We start from the raw sequence: 17,963 nt of genomic DNA on the forward strand, positions 1-17,963 counted from the left end.
ATAACATGCTATTATACATTAAATATATATACAATAAAAATAAATAAACAGTAAAGTAAATACTTTTACTTTTGAATATTTTTACCTTTTTCTTGTGTTTTGGAGCTTGGAAAAATATGGAGAACCTAACCTTCGAGTATCGTGCTGATAGCGTGTTGAAGATAAAAATTTACGGTAAAAAGTAAAAATCTCAAACTCTCAAAATTTACCAACTACACAATTTATAAATTTTTATCTCTACTCAATTGTGTTTTCTTCACACATTGAAGGACCTATTTATAGAATTTCTTTGGAAATAATCTAAAAATAAATACATCATTACATACATCATCACACACTAATTATAAATATTTACAATTCTTATTTTCAACCTTCAATTTTTTTATTTTCAACATTCAAATATTAACACCCATATTTTTCAATCGAATAATAATTGTTTGAGTTGCTAAAACTATTTTCTTATATATAATTATTTATATTATCTTCGTAGCATTATACATTTCACACCTCACAATCACATTCCAATCTTGGAAAAAGTTGTTTGACTTTTGTGCCTGAGTAGCATTATGGCATTAATTGACTAAACTGTTAAAACGAAAAAATCAGTCACTCTTCTCATTTCCCTGAACTTCTTAGGGTGTGAAGATGACTGGAAATTTTTCATATGATCTCTCATTAGTTTTGAAAGCTTTCGTAGCCTCTTTGTTTTCATTAATCTTATTCAATATTTTGATAAGAAACAAATCAGCAAAAAGGAATCACTTAAATCTTCCTCCGGGAAGCTATGGCTGGCCAGTTCTTGGGGAATCACTGGAGTTTCTTGGCCGTAGCAGGGCCGGAACTCCCGGGAAATTCGTGGAAGAAAGAAAGGAGAAGTACAAGTCTGAGGTGTTCAAGACTTCCCTTATGGGGGAATCTGTAGCTGTGATATGCGATGGCCCAAATGGGTACAAGTTTCTGTTCAGTAATGAGAATAAATTGGTCAGGATTTGGTGGCCCGCTTCGGTGAGGAGGCTACTCGGGAGGTGTCTGTCTACTACTTCTGGAGTTGAAGGAATGCAAATGAGGAAAATGGTATCTCAATTTTTTAGCCCACACGCCTTCACAAAGCTTTATATCAGAACCATGGATTTGGTTGCCCAACAGCACATAAACACTCGCTGGCAAGGTACAAGAGTCATCCATGATGATACTGATACTGTTGCTTTATGTATATATCGTTGGTGGTGAATGTGGATTTGTTTTTCTACCACAAACATATCTATTTTCCACACTTTGTGTGTGTCCTTTTTCATATCTAAGTTTATATTCTATATATTGTATGAATGATTTTTTTGGTGTCCGGCTTTAAATTTGACTGAAATAAATGCTCCTATGTAAGCATTTTTTTTAAATATTATTTTTTACTTGCATAGTATTTCAAACAAGGCAAGTATTATGATTTGTCTTAGCATTCTGTATAATCAGTTTTGATTTCTCAGCACTCATTTAACGTGGGTGCTATGTCGATTAGTGACAACAAGATGAGATCAAGGCCGAGAGGCTAAAATTATTTTACTGGTTTCCTGTCTCTTAATTTTGAACAAGACAGTCGACCCTTTTCCAGATAAATATCTTTTCAATATTGAAGTTGGTTGCATCAGGGCAAACTTTTATCTTTTTAAACAAACTGACTATCAAACACTTTATTTTTGAAGTTTCGCAAGAACTAAGCGATTACTCTACTCATGCCTCGTTATTTCACATTAGGTAAAGAGGAGGTGAAGGTGTTTCCAGCTACCAGATCATACACATTTGAGGTGGCATGTAGATTGTTCATGAGCATTGAAGAGCCTGAACAGATAGCAAAATTATCTTCCCTCTTTAGTATTTTCATAAAAGGAGTTATCTCTATCTCTCTCAACTTTCCAGGAACAAGATTCTTTAAGGCAAATAGAGCTACCAATGCTATTAGGAGAGAACTACAGATGATAGTCAGAAGGAGGAGAGTGGAGTTGGAACAAAAAACCGTGTTACCTTCTCAAGATCTTCTCTCGCATTTGCTTGCAAACCCTGATGAAAATGGCGACTTTATGCCCGAATCAGTTATCATAAATAACACGCTTCTCCTACTCTTTGCCGGTCATGATACTTCAAGTTCTGCTATAATGATGCTTATTAAGTATCTTGCCGAGATTCCTGAAATACATGAACAAGTCTTGCAAGGTCAAGCACTCTGCATTATCATCCATATGTACACATGGCTTTGTTATTTTTTTCAAGTTTACTTATTGATTTGATTATTTCCGCAAAGCAGAACAGAAAGAAATTTCAGCATCGAAAGAAGGAGAGTTTCTGCAGTGGGAGGATATACAGAAGATGAAGTACTCCTGGAATGTAGCATCTGAAGTTTTACGATTATCGTCTCCCGTGGTAGGTGCTTTTAGAGAAGTTATGGAGGATTTGAAATATGGTGGCTATGACATACCCAAAGGATGGAAGGTATTCAAGAAAACATAAATTTTTATATATGACACTTGTGTTAGGTGCATAACGAACGCCTCTTTTGTTGACAGTTCTATTGGAATGCACCGATGACACATATGGATCCTAGCTTGTTTCCAGAGAATGAGAGATTAAATCCGTCAAGATATGATGGTGGTGGTCCTATTCCTTATTCCTATGTTGCATTTGGCGGTGGACCTAGGATGTGTCTGGGAAAAGAGTTTGCTCGACTCGAGATATTGATATTTCTACATAATTTGATAAAAAAATACAGGTGGAATTTAGTGATTCCTGGTGAAAAGATCATATATGATCCGTTTCCCACCCCAGTCAATGGACTTCCAATTTCTCTTCATCGTAACTGTTAGAATATGTATCATCAAGCCAACTTGTTGGCTGTACTTTATTGAATCTTATGTAAAAATAATTTTTATTTTAATGATAATTTACAGGTTTATCTAATTATGATATTTATTTTATCGGTATACTCATGTAACATATATAAAACCCTTGAAAATACAATAAGTATCATGAGATCTGTTTCTCAACGTGGATCGTGAATTTTTTAGAAAGTATATTGTATATTCTAAAGAAGTTCCAAGTCGATTCAGTCATCTAAAATAAGGATAAAGATAGCTCGAGCTCTAGACTAACATATCTGATGTAAAAATCACGTTTCATTGGTAAGATTATGAAAATTTCTATTCATACATACGAGTGCTTATTTGATGAGGCATTGCATAACCTTCACTCGGACATTTCAAGTAGTTATCATTTATTGAGTGTATTAGTCTGCAGTTATTGTTATGCATCATTAGTCCTTTGACCCGGAACAACGTGAAAGCTCTACAAACTAGCATGCTATTTTAGTCGTTTATCGACTCTATTGAGGGTCATCAGGTGGTGAAGTTGAATGAAATTTCCAAACACGTAAGAGCCAATGTATTGTAGTCGGGGATTCATTGCTCATCTACGAGAGAAAATATCATATGTGAACTAATTAGCTAATAGTGCAAAAAGTCTCTGGCTGGAGTACGACATGTGTTCTAGGGAAATGTGTTTTCTTAGTTGCATATATGATGTCACAAATATTGTTCAAAGATGCGTCACATCGTTAGCAAATTCATTTGTAACTCTCAATGTACCAATGATTACAGATTTGACTGTGATATATGAGTTGAAGAGAACATATTGTGCGCTAACGATAACTTATTTGTTCGTGCATGCAATATCAGTGATAACTAGGGGGTCATGGGATGATGCTATTAGACGCTATTAACATGATTCGAAAGTTGCTAAAGGAGTTTATAAGTAGTTTTCATATTTGGAAGTTGTAGAAGTTAGCATGACTGATAATTAAGTGAGGAGAGCACATCCCTAATTTAGTGAAAGAAGTTCCAAAATAGACAGCTTCCAAAAGAGAATTAACAGAAAATTTTGATTTTCGAAATTTTTTAATTTTCGCTATAATAACGAGATTTGTACCCCTATCACGTCGACGATGACTGGTCGTCGATTGTTTATGATGAAGCCACAATTAATTAATTAGTGAATTTAAAATTTATTAAATAAATAATAATTTGTAATATTTGACTATTAAGTCAAAATTGTCAAAGAATATTCTAGATGGTCTAGATACTTGAGTTGATAATTAATTAATTATCATATCGTGTAATATTTTATTCAAAAATTGAAAAGATATATGTAGAGATTTTGACAAGGGATACAACACTAGATTGTGTAGAATCCTAATGGGACTAGGATTCAAGGTTCAAAATATAATAAATATTATTTATCATGAGTTGATAAATATACATGAGAAAGAAAAATTTATCTCCTCTCACAAACATAATTTCGGCCACCCTTATTCTTGGAGAACCAAGTCTCGACAGAGCGCCACCTTTCCATCGCGGGTGCACTGTCGTTACCTTGTCGCCGATGCCGCACCCCGCTTTTTATTTGACGATCTAATCTCAACACATAATTTCATTAAGATATCTAGTACGATATATATGAGATGCGCATTTTTCGATCGTGGATCAGATTAGATAATTGAAGAACGGAACACGATCCAATTGATTGTTCGAATGGACTTACAAGAAGGACTATATCCGCTAATCCGGACTAGTTTGATGCAAGTGTTTTTTTAACACCAAAGTAATTAAACTCTAAACACCTTATGGATAGTATTTGAATCATACAACATCCAATAAATATTTGATCGTTAAATTAAATTTCTTTTTAAAATTTTAAATTTCGGCTACTTATTGAGTATGAGAAGACCGTAAAATCTAAAAGATGAGATGTCTTGGTTGTATTCTTTTATGAATTTCTAGAACTTTTGTCTAGAAATAAAATTGAGGTAAGATAATATCACAAGTTGCAATAAATAAGAATTGATTTACATTTCTTTTTAGGTCATCGAGATTAGTGATGAAATTCAACTGAAAAACATGTTACGTACTGCTACTTAAAACAAGAGTACAAGAACAATATGTTTTTGAATATTCATTCACCAGTGCAAGTTCTTTAAAGAGAGAGAACCTATCCATCTTTAGGTATTCTCCGGTATATAGGCTCATTGACATCCATATAGCACATCAATTCTGTAGGCATATAATTTGCAAATGAAAGAATAAGCTCCAATCCGAACCTTAGCTTTTTGTTTCTTGGTGTACATTTAAATGGAGACATCACGGATAAAAGGATTACTCGTTCACTGCAGTGTTGCATGTGCCGAAAATCTGATAATAAATGAGAGAATCATTCAGTTTGGCGAGCTAAAATTATTGCACAATTTTCAAATTACAACTTGCAATGTATTACACAATAGACGGGGGCAAGAGGAGACTGGGTGGTTTTCTCATCATAACTTCAAATGCCTAGCCTGGCCACTTGAAACAACAATGGAACTGGAAAAAAAAACACCAGGAAACAAGTGTCATTTGGTTGAATTCAGATGCGCAGAAATTTATATAGGTGGAAATACCATAAGTTAGTCCGTTTAAATCCATCATGCAACCAAGTGGTCATAAATTTCATATACCTTCTCAATAACAACAATTCCATTAACAGGGTTTTCTAGGCTATCGACTTCAATTGATAACTCAAAGTTCTGTCCATGTCCTATTCAAGTAGTAAATATACAAAATCTTCTTCACATTTTCTTGAGAGCATCAACCTCAGACGCAAGCCGCAACACATTACATTCCCCTCCAACATGGCGGTTATTCATCCTCTTCAACTGCAGCTTGCCATAAGCCTTGAATTATTTCATCTCTACTCTGACCTTGACAAGCACGATGGTTTGCTTTTTACATAATATTGGTAAGTAAGAACCATCATTGTGTGTGGCAGTCGCCAACTCCTTTGGAGTAGAATCACCGGAGCAGAATGTGTTAGAGAAATGCAAAAATTATTACATTGAGAATACCTTGATTGGTTTTTAATATTTGAGTGCATGTAATCAGTTTTATACAAATCAAACAGGTAACAAACACAAAGTAGGTTTAGGAATATGAAGACTGCATATCAGCTGCTGATAACTATAACTAGTAACATAGTGCCTTATATCGAAGTATTCTCATCAAGTAATTTCAGATGAGTAAAAAGAGAGAATTTTGAAAAATACTAGTTGAAAGGAAAATTAGTGACATACCACATTTGAAATTAATCCAACTGAATGAACACAAAAGTAAAGCAACTGTCCAACTGACCTTCAGTTCCTTCGGAGAATCCCCTATAAGATATAATTTTCATGTTGTACTACACTGTTTGCCCATGGACAATGGGATGGGGTTGCAGGGGTAGACCGAGATAAAATTTTCACAGTTTTCTACATCTTGCTAAAATTTTGCTTAACCATGATTTTTCTAGATATGCCTGAAAAAAGCATAACAAATCTACTCATCTCAGACAGCCTGTTGAAACATACCAAAACCAAATAAAGCCTTCAGCAAAACCTTATACTAAGGCATTTGTCTGGGACTGTAGCACGTGCACGTCAAATAGATCAATGTAGTACGTGCACGTCAAATAGATCAATGAAATTTATTGAAAAATAACTCAAACATGAAAAACGTTTTAAAGCTTCACATACATATAATTGGCTTGCACCTTTTATTTCAAACAATTGTTCCAATGCAACCGAGAAATATAAAAAATCAGGATATAATAGGAAAAAAATCTCCCAAAATTGAATCTTAAAAAACATTAAATGACTCCCACGTATACATATCATATCAAAATCAATCAATCAGGCAAAAAAAAAAATTCTCCCAAAAGTTGAACTTAATTTTTTTTTAAATGGCTCCCATAGATAGATATCATGTTAAAATCAATCAATTGAGCCTACAATTCAGACTTTATTGAAATGTCCCGAATGAAATAATTGATAATAGTTCAAGAATACAATTTATAAATAAATTACCGTTTCATGGTTCTCACATTTTAACCACCCAATATTATCAAATATTTCCCGTTCTACGAAAAATTATGTTATGTAGAAATTGAATATGAGAAGATTATCATGAAAGTGATTAATTGCAACAAATAAATTATAGAGATTCAAAATATTTTCAGTGTTGAATAAACTGTACAGGTAAAATAGAAAAGATTCATAATATTTTCCCACCCCAAGTGTTGAAAGTAATGTACAAGAGCAATATACAGTTTTAAACTATGTATGGAAATAGCAATTAACCACTGTCTTATCTCATTACTCAGAAGTAAAGCATCAAACTGGAACTTTTTAAGACAATGGAACAGATTGCTAACCCATAAGCCATTTTCTTACCTTGACTATAAGCGTGGGTGTCTTGATATGCCAGCAGTGACTGAGCTCTTTCACATCTTCTACACGGCAAGTTAGTCTTCCCCTCATTCCTTGACAAAACCGAGCCAATTTAAAAAGAAGACAAAGAATCATGGCCATGCAACAAATTTAGGGACACTGCAAACCAAATAAATGACCATCAAATCTTTTGCTAGGAGATGCTAGTTCAAAACTCCACTTTCTGCTTTAACTTGTGGGATCTTTGCTTGCGGGACTTGCCAATTTTTTCTTTTTCATAACCCGAACTTTCTCGAATCTTGCTAACTTTTCTTCCTTGCCTTCTATGTCTGCCCGAATAACTTTATCTCTTTTATCATCTGACAACAAGGCAAGCCTTGCAAACTTCCTCGGTGCCACCTCCCCAAGTCTATCTGTTATGTCTTTGAGAGCAGGAACTATGCCCCGTCTAATATAGCATCCCTCAAAGAGCTGCATTGAATTAGTCTCTAGGATAATAGGGCTATCTTTCAACTCAAGGTCTAAACAAAACGGGGAATCCTTTAACCACATTCTCAAGGAGTTAGCCTTTGCAACAAGAATGCCGCTTCGTGTTTTACAAGGTAGAAATGGAGAACCCATCTCCCAGAGGTATGCCTTCAGTGTCCGGTTCAAAGAAATTTTGTCGTATTCTGAGGTACCGGTAATCATCACTACGGACTTTGGAGATTCAGGAAAACCTTCAAGTGATGCATCCTGCAAGAACCAACATTGAATACTTGACCCCAAGACAATGAAGGATTTAAATTAACTGACAGAATTTACACAAGCATAGGATATGGATATCGAACTACTAAAGAAAGATAATCGAGAAAACATAGATGTCTAAAAATTAAGGTTGTCGGCCACGGCCAGAACAGGGTGTGGTTTTCAAGATGCTAAAATGAAATATGTATGATCTTAATCTGAAAAATATTGAAAAATAGTATGTCATCCATGAAACCAAATTTCAAAATATACAATTGCTTTCCATGCATGCCTTACATATTTTGGGGAGCAAACATTCTGTTCCCTTTTTTCAGGGTCTTCTGCAGAAGTTAAGTGGTTAATGCAATAAGATTCCTAAATGAGCAATGCTAGTACAAATCAAGTCTTGAGATTGGAAAATAAGTTTTTGTAGGTTTAGCACATGTTAAATATGAAAACAAAAATAACACAGTTGAAGATCCTTGCCTGCATGAGGTCAAGCCATAAGGTTAGTCCAACAAGAGCAGCACCGGCAGATAACTTTCTAAAGTCAGCACCCCAATCCTTGTCTGCCACCCTGCAAAACAAAGTAAATTTGCTTATTAGTATTTCAAAGAATCAGAAGAAATTGAACCATTGCAAACCTTTTGATGCATCAATTTATTTTCATTGACCACAAGTATCTAAACATGAACATGGAGTGGCTCATATAAAGAAAATTCACTAATTTCTTGGTTATGAGGTTCACTTTTTTAATGCTGAGAGGTCTTTGTAATATAACAACCCTAAACTGATAAAAAACAATTCAAGCTTCGCGAGAAAAATCTCGTCCGACAAAGGCACAAATAATAGAATTTTGAGGTCAAAATCAGAGGAACAAAAGTCATATTAAAAGCCAACTTCACATTATTTTGTTGTTTCCTTCACAAATCTGAATGTCAGAAACGCTCAAAAGCATAAACTGTTGATATAAACACCAGAAAAGTGTGAATTGTGCACATATGTATGAAGGGACAAAATTAGAAGTTACCTAAACACGTTATTAGGATAAATGTTTCTCTTAATTGCTAGCTGGAAAATACAAGCTGCAGTTGCCCGGCGCTCAAAAGCCCAGAGCATATTTTCCAAAGCATTAACAAAGTTAAAGGCTGCATGATCTTCTACGGGCTGTAGTTTCTTAAGATAACCATCTATCTCTGACAGCAGCAGCATAGGGTTCTCTGTCAATAGCCTGTGAGAGAGATTGTCTTATGTCAAGAACAGAGTATAGATAAAATTTCCTCCCTCAACCCAGAAATAAAAGGTAGATTGAAAAGAAATAGCACCTTACTGGAATATGGAAACCAGCATCTCCAATAGCGTTTAAGAGTAGGAAGGTTTCACTAGTACTGTGGCACAGACTTGCGGCTTTGATAAAACAAGTCCATATCCTGTGGTCTGGATCCAATCCTTCTTTTTTCATCTCCTTGAGCTTCTGAATGCCAACCTCATAATCACCATTCTTGAGATAAGCATCAATGACTGAACTATATGGTAAAGTACTAAGATTTGGACATGTTGATTTTAAACTATTGAGCACTTTTTCAGCTTCAGCTGGATGGCCTGAGCTGCCATAAGAAGTCAAAAGCAGATGCATTGTGACGTTGGTGGGTTCAATTCCTGAATCTTTCATGGTCCCAAGCAACTTTTCTGCCTTAGAATGATTTTCACAGCTTCTGTATAGTTTCATCATCAAATGATAAAAGGAGCGATCCAGTTTGTGTCCTTCAGACATAAGGACATAAAAAAGTTCTTCAGCCTGTTCCAGCATAAGCTGCTTAACAAAAGATGCTATAAGGCTTTTGTATGTGTCCATGTGAGGGTTTAGACCGAGCCGCCTCATTTCATGCATTAACAAGACGGCTTCTCCAGGCCTGCAATCTTTACAATACATTATGATTAAAATATTATAAGTTTCCTCATCCGGTTTAAGTCCAGAATCCTGAACCTTCTGGTACACTTGAATTGCCTTCTTATAATCCTCTATTTTTGTATACAAATTCAGCAATGAATTGAATATTATAAGATCAGGAGTGAATCCTGCTTCCTCCATCTCAGAGACCATGGCTTCGACGTCCCTTACCTGTTTTCCCCTGGAAAGTAACCCTATCATTACCCTGTAAAGATGCATGGTAGGAAGATACCCGGCAGCTTTCATTCCATGGTATATCTTCTTTACTTCAAATATGTTTCCAGATCGGGCAAATGCTTCTAGCATCAAAATAATTGAGCTTTTACTAATTTTGAAACCCATATCTTGAAGATCCTGAATCACAACATAGAGCTCATTTAGCCTTTCATCGACAATCAATGCTTGCAATAGACCATTCACTGTATCAATAGTTGGAGAAGGACCATCTCTCATCATTGTATCAAAAGCAGCCCTTGCTTTCTCATAACATCCATTTGCAGCATAAGCTTGAATCAAGGTGTTCCAAACTTTTCGGTCTACCACTTTGCATCTTTGCCTCAGGGTTCCAACAACACACTCTGCTTTTTCCAGAAGCTTTAATTTTCCATAAGCTTCAACAAGGTATGCACAAATTGATATATCATTAAGATTAAGGCCTTTCACTTCTGCCTGATCAACCAACTGATGAGCTGTCTCAGGAAAATCCAATCGACAATATGTATAAGACATTTGTTGGTATATAACTATTGAAGGTTCAATTCCATGGAACTTCAAATCAGAATACAGCATAGAAGCTTCCGCAAAGCGCTCATTCTCAGTGCAGGACTTGATCAGAGACTCATACATGGCACAACTATCATTAGACATATGAATAGGGATATTTTTGTGGTATTCATCTAAAGCAGCATCTAGTTTACCTGCTTTGCAATGAATAACAATTAAGGCTTCAGTTATAAACTGCTGGCGTCCAGATGCATGCTCTTGTATAAACTTTAGCAACTCTATTGCTTCACAATGTCGTCCAGATAAGCTATATGAAGCCAAGATCGAGATTAAGTTTTCCTTTTCCAAGCTAGAACCCTGCAAAACTGCAAGTCTCAACATTTTAGCAGCAAAATGATAGCATTCTCCTTTCGTAAGTACAGAAGAAATCATCTCGGGATCCAAGCTATGCAGATGTTCCAGATCCTTCACCACTTTCTCGATGTATTTTTCATTGTTCTCTCCACCAAGAACCCGGAAAAATGCTTCATAAAGAGCAATATCCGGAACAAAACCACTAGAAATCATTTTATCATACAACAACATTGCCTTCTTTAAGCTGTTTGATCTTAAATGCACATCCAACATGATTGAATATGCCAGATTATCTGGTTTGATTCCAGAACGGAGCATGCAATCAAACATCTCCTCGGCCTCTTCTCGTTGTCCAGCCTTTGCATAGCCACATATCAAAGCACTGTATGTGCGCAAAGTGGGTTTAGTATTAGTATTTAGCATCTCTGACATCAATTTTGCAGCTTCTGTCATCCTGTTTGCTTTGCCAAGTGAGTCAATGAGGACGGTATAAGTAACTGCATCAGGGTTTCGACCAGAGGACTTCATGTCTCTATAAATATTCAAAGCAAGTTCATACTGACCTCGTTTACCATACATGTAGATAATGGTATTATAAGTCATCTCATCCCTCATAAACCCCATCTTCGCCATTTCTTGACAAATATCTTTCACCTTCTCCACGTTCCCTTCTCTTGCAAAGGCATAAAGTAGAGAATTGTATGTGACTGCATCTGGTAAGAAACCCATCGATGCCAACTCCTTAAAGAGCCGCTCTGCCTCACCAGACAGCCCACATCTTCCATAGACTGAAATCATGGCATTGTAAGTCCACAAATCTGGTTGACATTTGTGTGCCTGCATGTCATTGAAAACCTTCATTGCCTCCTCTAAATTGGATTCACGTGAACAACCACTAATAAGAGTATTATAAGAAATTATGTCAGGTCGAATCCCTGATCTCCTAACTTCACTCAGAAGTTCAATCCCCAGATTAGGGGACATCGGTCCCGATCTCAAACGTGCATTTATCAAGGTATTAAAACTAACAAGGTCTGGCTCACAACCGCGTTCACGCATCAAATCAAGTAACTCCTGAACCTTGGCAAACTGGCCATTCCTAGCGTAAACACCCATGATGGCATTATACACTTGGACAGTGTTACCAACAGCCGGCTCAGACCGGGTAAAAATCTCAATGGCCAATCCTTCTTGATTGGCTCTACCAAGCACTGCCAGGATAGTAGCCAACATTCTAGCATTGGGAGCATAGAAATGCTTAAGATTTAACCACTCGTAAACCTCTAAAGCCCTTTGCCAACTAGACTGCCCAACCCACTTCACAACAAAACAATAATCAGTTGGGGTCATTTGCACCATCTTCTCATCCAAAACATCCGCCACAAACTCCCCAGATTTCAAGTCCAAAATCATGTCGGTCAAGAAAAGCACCCTTTTTCGCCAGTCCTTCGCCCTCTTCAGTGCCAACTTATTCATCTTCTTCACCCTGTTTCTGGAAATCCTTTTCTCAAACACCTCGATACCATTATCATCTATATCCACATTCCCCTGCATCCCTTCATTTTCCACTTCAATTCCATCTTTAACATCGGTGTATAGCTGGTCCTGTGGCGAATCATAATGTGTTTCTTTGAATTTTAAGTGAGGCCACCTCACAGATGGCATAGCTCTACTGTAGCTGAACTTTTTAATGGTTTCTTGTTCGTTTGAAGTAGAAGCGGTAGTAGAGCAACATGCAGTGGGTGTGTTCTTCTTGCGTACCTTGGATTTTCTGTTGTAGAACGGTGGAGTGATAAATCCCAGCACTCCAGTGCCTGCCATGTCCAACTTGGAATTCAATTACCTCAATAAAACACAGCGTTTCAAAATAATGTGATTTAGGAGAGAGCAGGGGGGAATTTAGTTGTTCCTTTTCAAGAAACACAAAACCTAACATATAACCATTACAATGATAAGGTACGTCTCACGAATCTTTACATGTAAGACTGATAACTCTATCAATATTCACAATAAAAAGTAATATTTTTAGCATAAAAAGTAATATTTTTGCATGGTTCACAAGAAAAATTAATACTCTTAGCATAAAAAATATTACTTTTTCATGGATGACTCAAATAAGAGATTTGTCTCACAAAATACGACCTGTGTGACTGTCTCACACAAGTTTTTGCTCCATTACCATCTATTTAAAAATATTATTGTTTCTATGATATCTAGTCTCTTATATCTAGAAAAGTAAATGAATCAAACTGTTTGTCAGTTATTCGAAGTTCGACTCGATAAAAAGTTGTTTAATGAAGCTCGTTAAAATAAACAAATCAAGCTCAATCTTTACAATATTCATTTTGTTAAGTCCTGGACATGTTTGTGTGGTAAGATGATGAGTCATCTTTTAGATGACAAAATAATAGTTTTGATATTTTAATTTATTGATTTTGCACATTACTTATGAAATATATAGAAAAATCTATTAAATTTATTTATTATAATAAATTTACAAATTTTAATAAGAATGTTATAATTTTATCTAAACATATAATTTATTTTTTAATGAATTTAATGAAAATTTAAATGTATAACTGATATTTATTAAGTTTGTTTAGGTTCGATAAAAGCTTGAATAAGCTCGTGAGCTATGAATATATTCGTTATATAAAACTCGAGCTCGGCTCGATTATAAACGAGTCAAACTCAAACGTTGAAGAATACTTCGGCTCGACTCGACTCGATTACATCCTTAATAATATCTACGAGTATAAATCTACGAGATCGTATCACATTTGACATATTATTTATAAGAAAATAGCCTCAATTCAGATAATTACTAATTAGATTTCAAATGATAGAATCTACTTATTAACAAAAAGTCTTATGAATATCATATCATTGACTTCCTTAAACCCTAACTTCAAATAAGCACAACTTTCACCTATCATTTTTATTTTTATTTTCTTGAAAACACTTTTATTATTTCATCTGAGAATCACATTTTCCATTATATCTTAAAGAGAAAATGTGAACAACCATGGCAGAGGGAAGGACATTAGTAAACCATTTTTCGTTGTTATTTGCTTATGTAGTTTTGGTTGAATTATGATGTCTTAATTTTGTCATTTTAATTTACTTGAACTGAGGGTCACGGGTCTTGAATGAGCTTGACTCCAATTGAACAAATATGAAAATTTATAGGTTAACAAAAGAGCTTTAATTAGTTTAAATTACCTTATTTAATTTAGTTATTGGTTTACTATATTCTAATCCATTTTTGTTTTTTATTTGTCTGTTTGTATGATTGAGTTATGTTTTTTGGAAAGAATTATGATGTCTTTATAATTGAATTCTTTTTCAAGTCTATTTGTCATTTCAATTCAGTAGGCTTGAACCCATGTTCAGTGGACTTGAACCGGGGTTCGGTGGACTTGAACTGAACTTGTGTTCAACTGAACAATTTTTGAATTTTATAAGTTAACAAAAGTTTCATTCAACTCAATTGGACCTTTTGTCAGTTTAATAATATTTATTTTTTAGTTATTGATCACTATACTATATTTAAAATTTACATGTTCATTGAAAAGCAAAAGCTTGTGTGAGACGATTTCACGGGTCGTATTTTGTGAGACGGATCTCTTATTTGGGTCATCCATGAAAGAGTATTACTTTTTATTGTGAATATCGGTAGGGTTGACCCTTTCACAGATAAAAATTCGTGAGACCGTCTCACAAGAGACCTACTCCATCTGAAAATATAATTGTTTAGAAATGAATGATTTAGTCTCACAAGAGACCTACTCCATCTGAAAATACAATTGTTTAGAAATGAATGATTTAGTTGCAAACTTACAGTAATGAGACATTACAACACTGTGTGTGAGACGATAACACTGTGTCTAAATGAGGTTAAGTTGGATGAGATGGTTTGGAGGACGCAATTCGATAATTTAATAAAATCTGCGAAAGACTTTCTTCATTTATACTTATGATGATTATTTCTATATCTTGAACTGCTTATTAAACATAAATAGTAATTTATCAAACACAACTATATATGGTGATGACGATGTTTTTTATTTTACCAAAATTTTGATGAATTTGTAGGTGTGTCATCCTTTGTAACTATAGAGTACTCTCCAAGGTGTGAAAGGAAGAAGTTTTGTATTTATTAATCACCATTCACTGTTGCACCGGATTCTGCACCGAGTTTCATTCAAGAGTCGGGAATTATTCCAAATTGAGTTGACTCAATATAGGTGTACTGCGACAATATTATTGCCGTTGCACAAGAAAAATAACCAAAGTCCTATCCAAACATATATTGAGTAAATTGTTAGAGTATGTGTCATGCTAGAAAATGGTTGACTTATACTTTACTAGCTCTTATGTTACAAACAATCTGTATTTTAATGAATTTTTACATTTTATTCATTATATCATTTACTTTATCAGTATACTCATGCAAAATTATATCGATAAAGATATTGAATATATTATATACAATAAATATGTGGTCGTACATATGATGGCGATCATGAAACACATATCGTAGTTATTGTATATTATAAACACGTTCTTAGTAGATTAAGTCACCTAAAAGAACGATAAAGGTTGCTCGAGCTCAAGACTAGCATCTAGTATGTTGTGTATCATATTTTATTGGTATAAACATAGAGATGTTCAATTATACAGATGAATGATCATATGAATAGTTCATAAAAACTCTCTCTCGAATTTTCCAAGTGATTATCATTTATCGAGTGAAAAAATCAACGGTTATGGTTGTACACCATTAGGCATTAAGACCTGAGACACCACTGAGACTCTACGTGCTAGTGCTATATTTTGACTTGTTTACTAGCTCCGTAAGGTTCATCAGATGACAAGATTGAATGTAGTGGCGACATATATAGGATCCAGTGCATTGTAGTCGGGGATTCACCGCTCACCTACGGGCGTGGATACGATGTGCGATCTGATAAGTTAATAGTATAAGAAATCTCTAGCCAGAGTATGAAGTGTGTCTTAAGGTAAAGTTGTTCCCTAGTTGCATATGTGATGCCACTATGATCATTCAAAGATACCACGTTTGTTATCTGTTGGAACATTTAATGTTCGCAATCTTGATTTTGATGGTAACAAAACTTGTTATTTTTGTTTCTAATGATTTACTATAGTGCGCAAGTAGCTGAAACTGATCAGGCTTCGAACTGATCAGTTAATTGAGACAAACTGGAGCTATCAAGACGCAACTGAAAGTGCCAGCTGATTACCCAAACTGAATCAGCTCAACTGACATATCAAAGAACAGTTCAACTGTTTTGTCCAGCTCATAGGTGGTTCAGCAGGAGAACTTCAGAAGCCCGGTCAGCTGATGAAGAGCTCAACTGATGAAGAGCCCAGCTGACAAGTTCAACTGAAAGTTTGAAATCAGTTCAACTGACGAGTCAGCTGAATTTACCAGTCCAACTGAATATCAGTTCAGATGACTAGTTAGGAGCATCAGTTAGGAATCAATCAGTTGCAGATCAAGACAAGCTTATCTTAGTGGATTTCAGCTACGCACAAGGGTACAAAGCATCTGTATTATTTATGGTACAATAATGGACGATGCAGAAAAGCATAAAGCCAAAATGTTCCAGAAGACTGTCAGAAAAGTCGATACACAAATTTCAAGGAATACAATTATTGAGTCTCACTGTACGATCAGTTTCCCGCCTATAAATAGAAGATCAGTGAAGACCAATAACGTTAGTGAGAAAACAAGTGTGAAGATACAGAGAGAAAGGGCACGCACATTGCATATCAGCTTACTAGAAGCAATTTGCCCAGAAGGAACACTTCATAGTATTATCAACTTAGATTAGAAGCACAATTTTCTCAGTGTTTGAGAACACCTTCGGGTAGTGTTCATTGTTCAGTTCTCACACACACACACACCACCACCCAAAATACAGTCTTGCACAAAGACATTAAACTTGTGTATGTATTCTTTCACACACAGATATTAAACAAGTGTTGGCTGGGAGGTGCTGCCTTCAGTCTAATCTAAGAGTTCATTTAGACAGTGGATAAGTCCTAAACTGGGGTGGGTTTGTACAATGAGTTGTATAAATCAAAGTTTTCAAGTGTATCCTACCCGAGGAGGTAGATGAGGTGACATAGGAGCAGTTGAGGTTTGCGAACATCCATAAACATATCCTGTGTTCTGTAATTGTTTAACTTTTGTTTTCAACTGATTTGATCAGCTAGAGCATCCGTCGGTTCAGTTGTCACCATAGCTGAACTGATACATGCCACAACTGATTTTCCTATTTTCAGTTATTCAGTTGTACAGTACATAAAATATATCGGTTTTTTCTTAACGAAGGATTACTTCGAGCGTTTTCCGCTTGATTCGTTATCAAACTCGATTTAATTCATTGGTGTAAACATTCTTAGAATACGAGCTATTGCAGCTCTTGGAGAATATTTTGTTTGAAGCACCTCAAGGTGCCCAGTAAATGATCCTTCAATTGGTGAATTCATATGCAACCTTCGATATACAATGTTTGTAGATTCGATAGGGATATATGAGAGGAAGAAACTGTACCGTACGCTAAACATAATCTGCTGGTTCATATAGACACTATCAGTGATACATAAAGAATCATTGGTAGATTCTACTATGTGATCTTTCCATGATTCGAAGTGTTTAATCAGAAATGATTTCTGACGTTCTTATTATCAATGTGTTGATGCATTTAATGGGGATAATTATAGTAAGCCCGTCTAAGAGACACATTTTGTCTCAAATCACTCGAGTTGTGAACTCATGGTTAGCTGTATTTCTAACACATTGAGGGTCACACAAGTATTAGCTTATGTATTCCCATTGAGATATTCAAATGTTTGGATTGTAAAATGGTTTACAATTACATTCCATGTTTGGAAGTTTTGAGA

At 35.3% G+C, this 17,963-nt stretch overlaps 2 protein-coding genes across 7 annotated transcripts; one reads left to right on the forward strand and one right to left on the reverse strand.

Moving 5' to 3' along the window:
* The first annotated feature begins 583 nt into the window (after nucleotides 1–583).
* Nucleotides 584–2,935, forward strand: LOC140956367 (beta-amyrin 28-monooxygenase-like). Its single transcript, XM_073413087.1, has 4 exons — nucleotides 584–1,168; nucleotides 1,750–2,205; nucleotides 2,297–2,481; nucleotides 2,556–2,935. Exons 1-4 carry the CDS (start codon nucleotides 646–648, stop codon nucleotides 2,850–2,852), a joined length of 1,461 nt encoding a protein of 486 aa, XP_073269188.1. The 5' UTR covers nucleotides 584–645; the 3' UTR covers nucleotides 2,853–2,935.
* A 2,048-nt stretch (nucleotides 2,936–4,983) lies between these two features.
* LOC140990977 (pentatricopeptide repeat-containing protein At3g18110, chloroplastic) lies at nucleotides 4,984–12,957 on the reverse strand. Of its 6 annotated transcripts, XR_012177743.1 has the most exons (7): nucleotides 9,328–12,957; nucleotides 9,033–9,233; nucleotides 8,489–8,579; nucleotides 7,280–8,011; nucleotides 5,531–5,851; nucleotides 5,311–5,396; nucleotides 4,985–5,228 (listed from the first exon to the last, which is right to left on the reverse strand). XR_012177743.1 is itself a non-coding variant. In XM_073460873.1 (4 exons), the coding sequence occupies exons 1-4, from the start codon at nucleotides 12,849–12,851 to the stop codon at nucleotides 7,505–7,507; spliced, it is 4,323 nt and encodes a 1,440-aa protein (XP_073316974.1). In that variant the 5' UTR covers nucleotides 12,852–12,957; the 3' UTR covers nucleotides 7,091–7,504. The 6 variants fall into 6 exon arrangements, 1 of the variants encoding a protein (XP_073316974.1); XR_012177742.1 differs by having other exon boundaries at nucleotides 4,984–5,396; XR_012177744.1 differs by lacking the exon at nucleotides 5,531–5,851 and having other exon boundaries at nucleotides 4,986–5,228.
* Nucleotides 12,958–17,963: the final 5,006 nt, after the last annotated feature.

The sequence above is a fragment of the Primulina huaijiensis genome, chromosome 13 (genome assembly GCF_012295235.1).
Source record: "Primulina huaijiensis isolate GDHJ02 chromosome 13, ASM1229523v2, whole genome shotgun sequence".
Lineage (NCBI taxonomy): Eukaryota > Viridiplantae > Streptophyta > Magnoliopsida > Lamiales > Gesneriaceae > Primulina > Primulina huaijiensis.

What these genes read in the sequence shown, in the direction of transcription:
- LOC140956367 (XM_073413087.1), top strand. Translation starts at nt 646, where the DNA reads ATGACTGGAAATTTTTCATATGATCTCTCATTAGTTTTGAAAGCTTTC. An exon ending in CATAAACACTCGCTGGCAAG is followed by an intron (nt 1,169 to 1,749) that starts GTACAAGAGTCA and finishes ATTTCACATTAG; the next exon opens with GTAAAGAGGAGGTGAAGGTG. An exon ending in ACATGAACAAGTCTTGCAAG is followed by an intron (nt 2,206 to 2,296) that starts GTCAAGCACTCT and finishes TCCGCAAAGCAG; the next exon opens with AACAGAAAGAAATTTCAGCA.
- LOC140990977 (XM_073460873.1), bottom strand. Translation starts at nt 12,851, where the DNA reads ATGGCAGGCACTGGAGTGCTGGGATTTATCACTCCACCGTTCTACAAC. An exon ending in TATCCTAATAACGTGTTTAG is followed by an intron (nt 8,580 to 9,032) that starts GTAACTTCTAAT and finishes TTTGTTTTGCAG; the next exon opens with GGTGGCAGACAAGGATTGGG. An exon ending in TATGGCTTGACCTCATGCAG is followed by an intron (nt 8,012 to 8,488) that starts GCAAGGATCTTC and finishes TGGTTCTTGCAG; the next exon opens with GATGCATCACTTGAAGGTTT.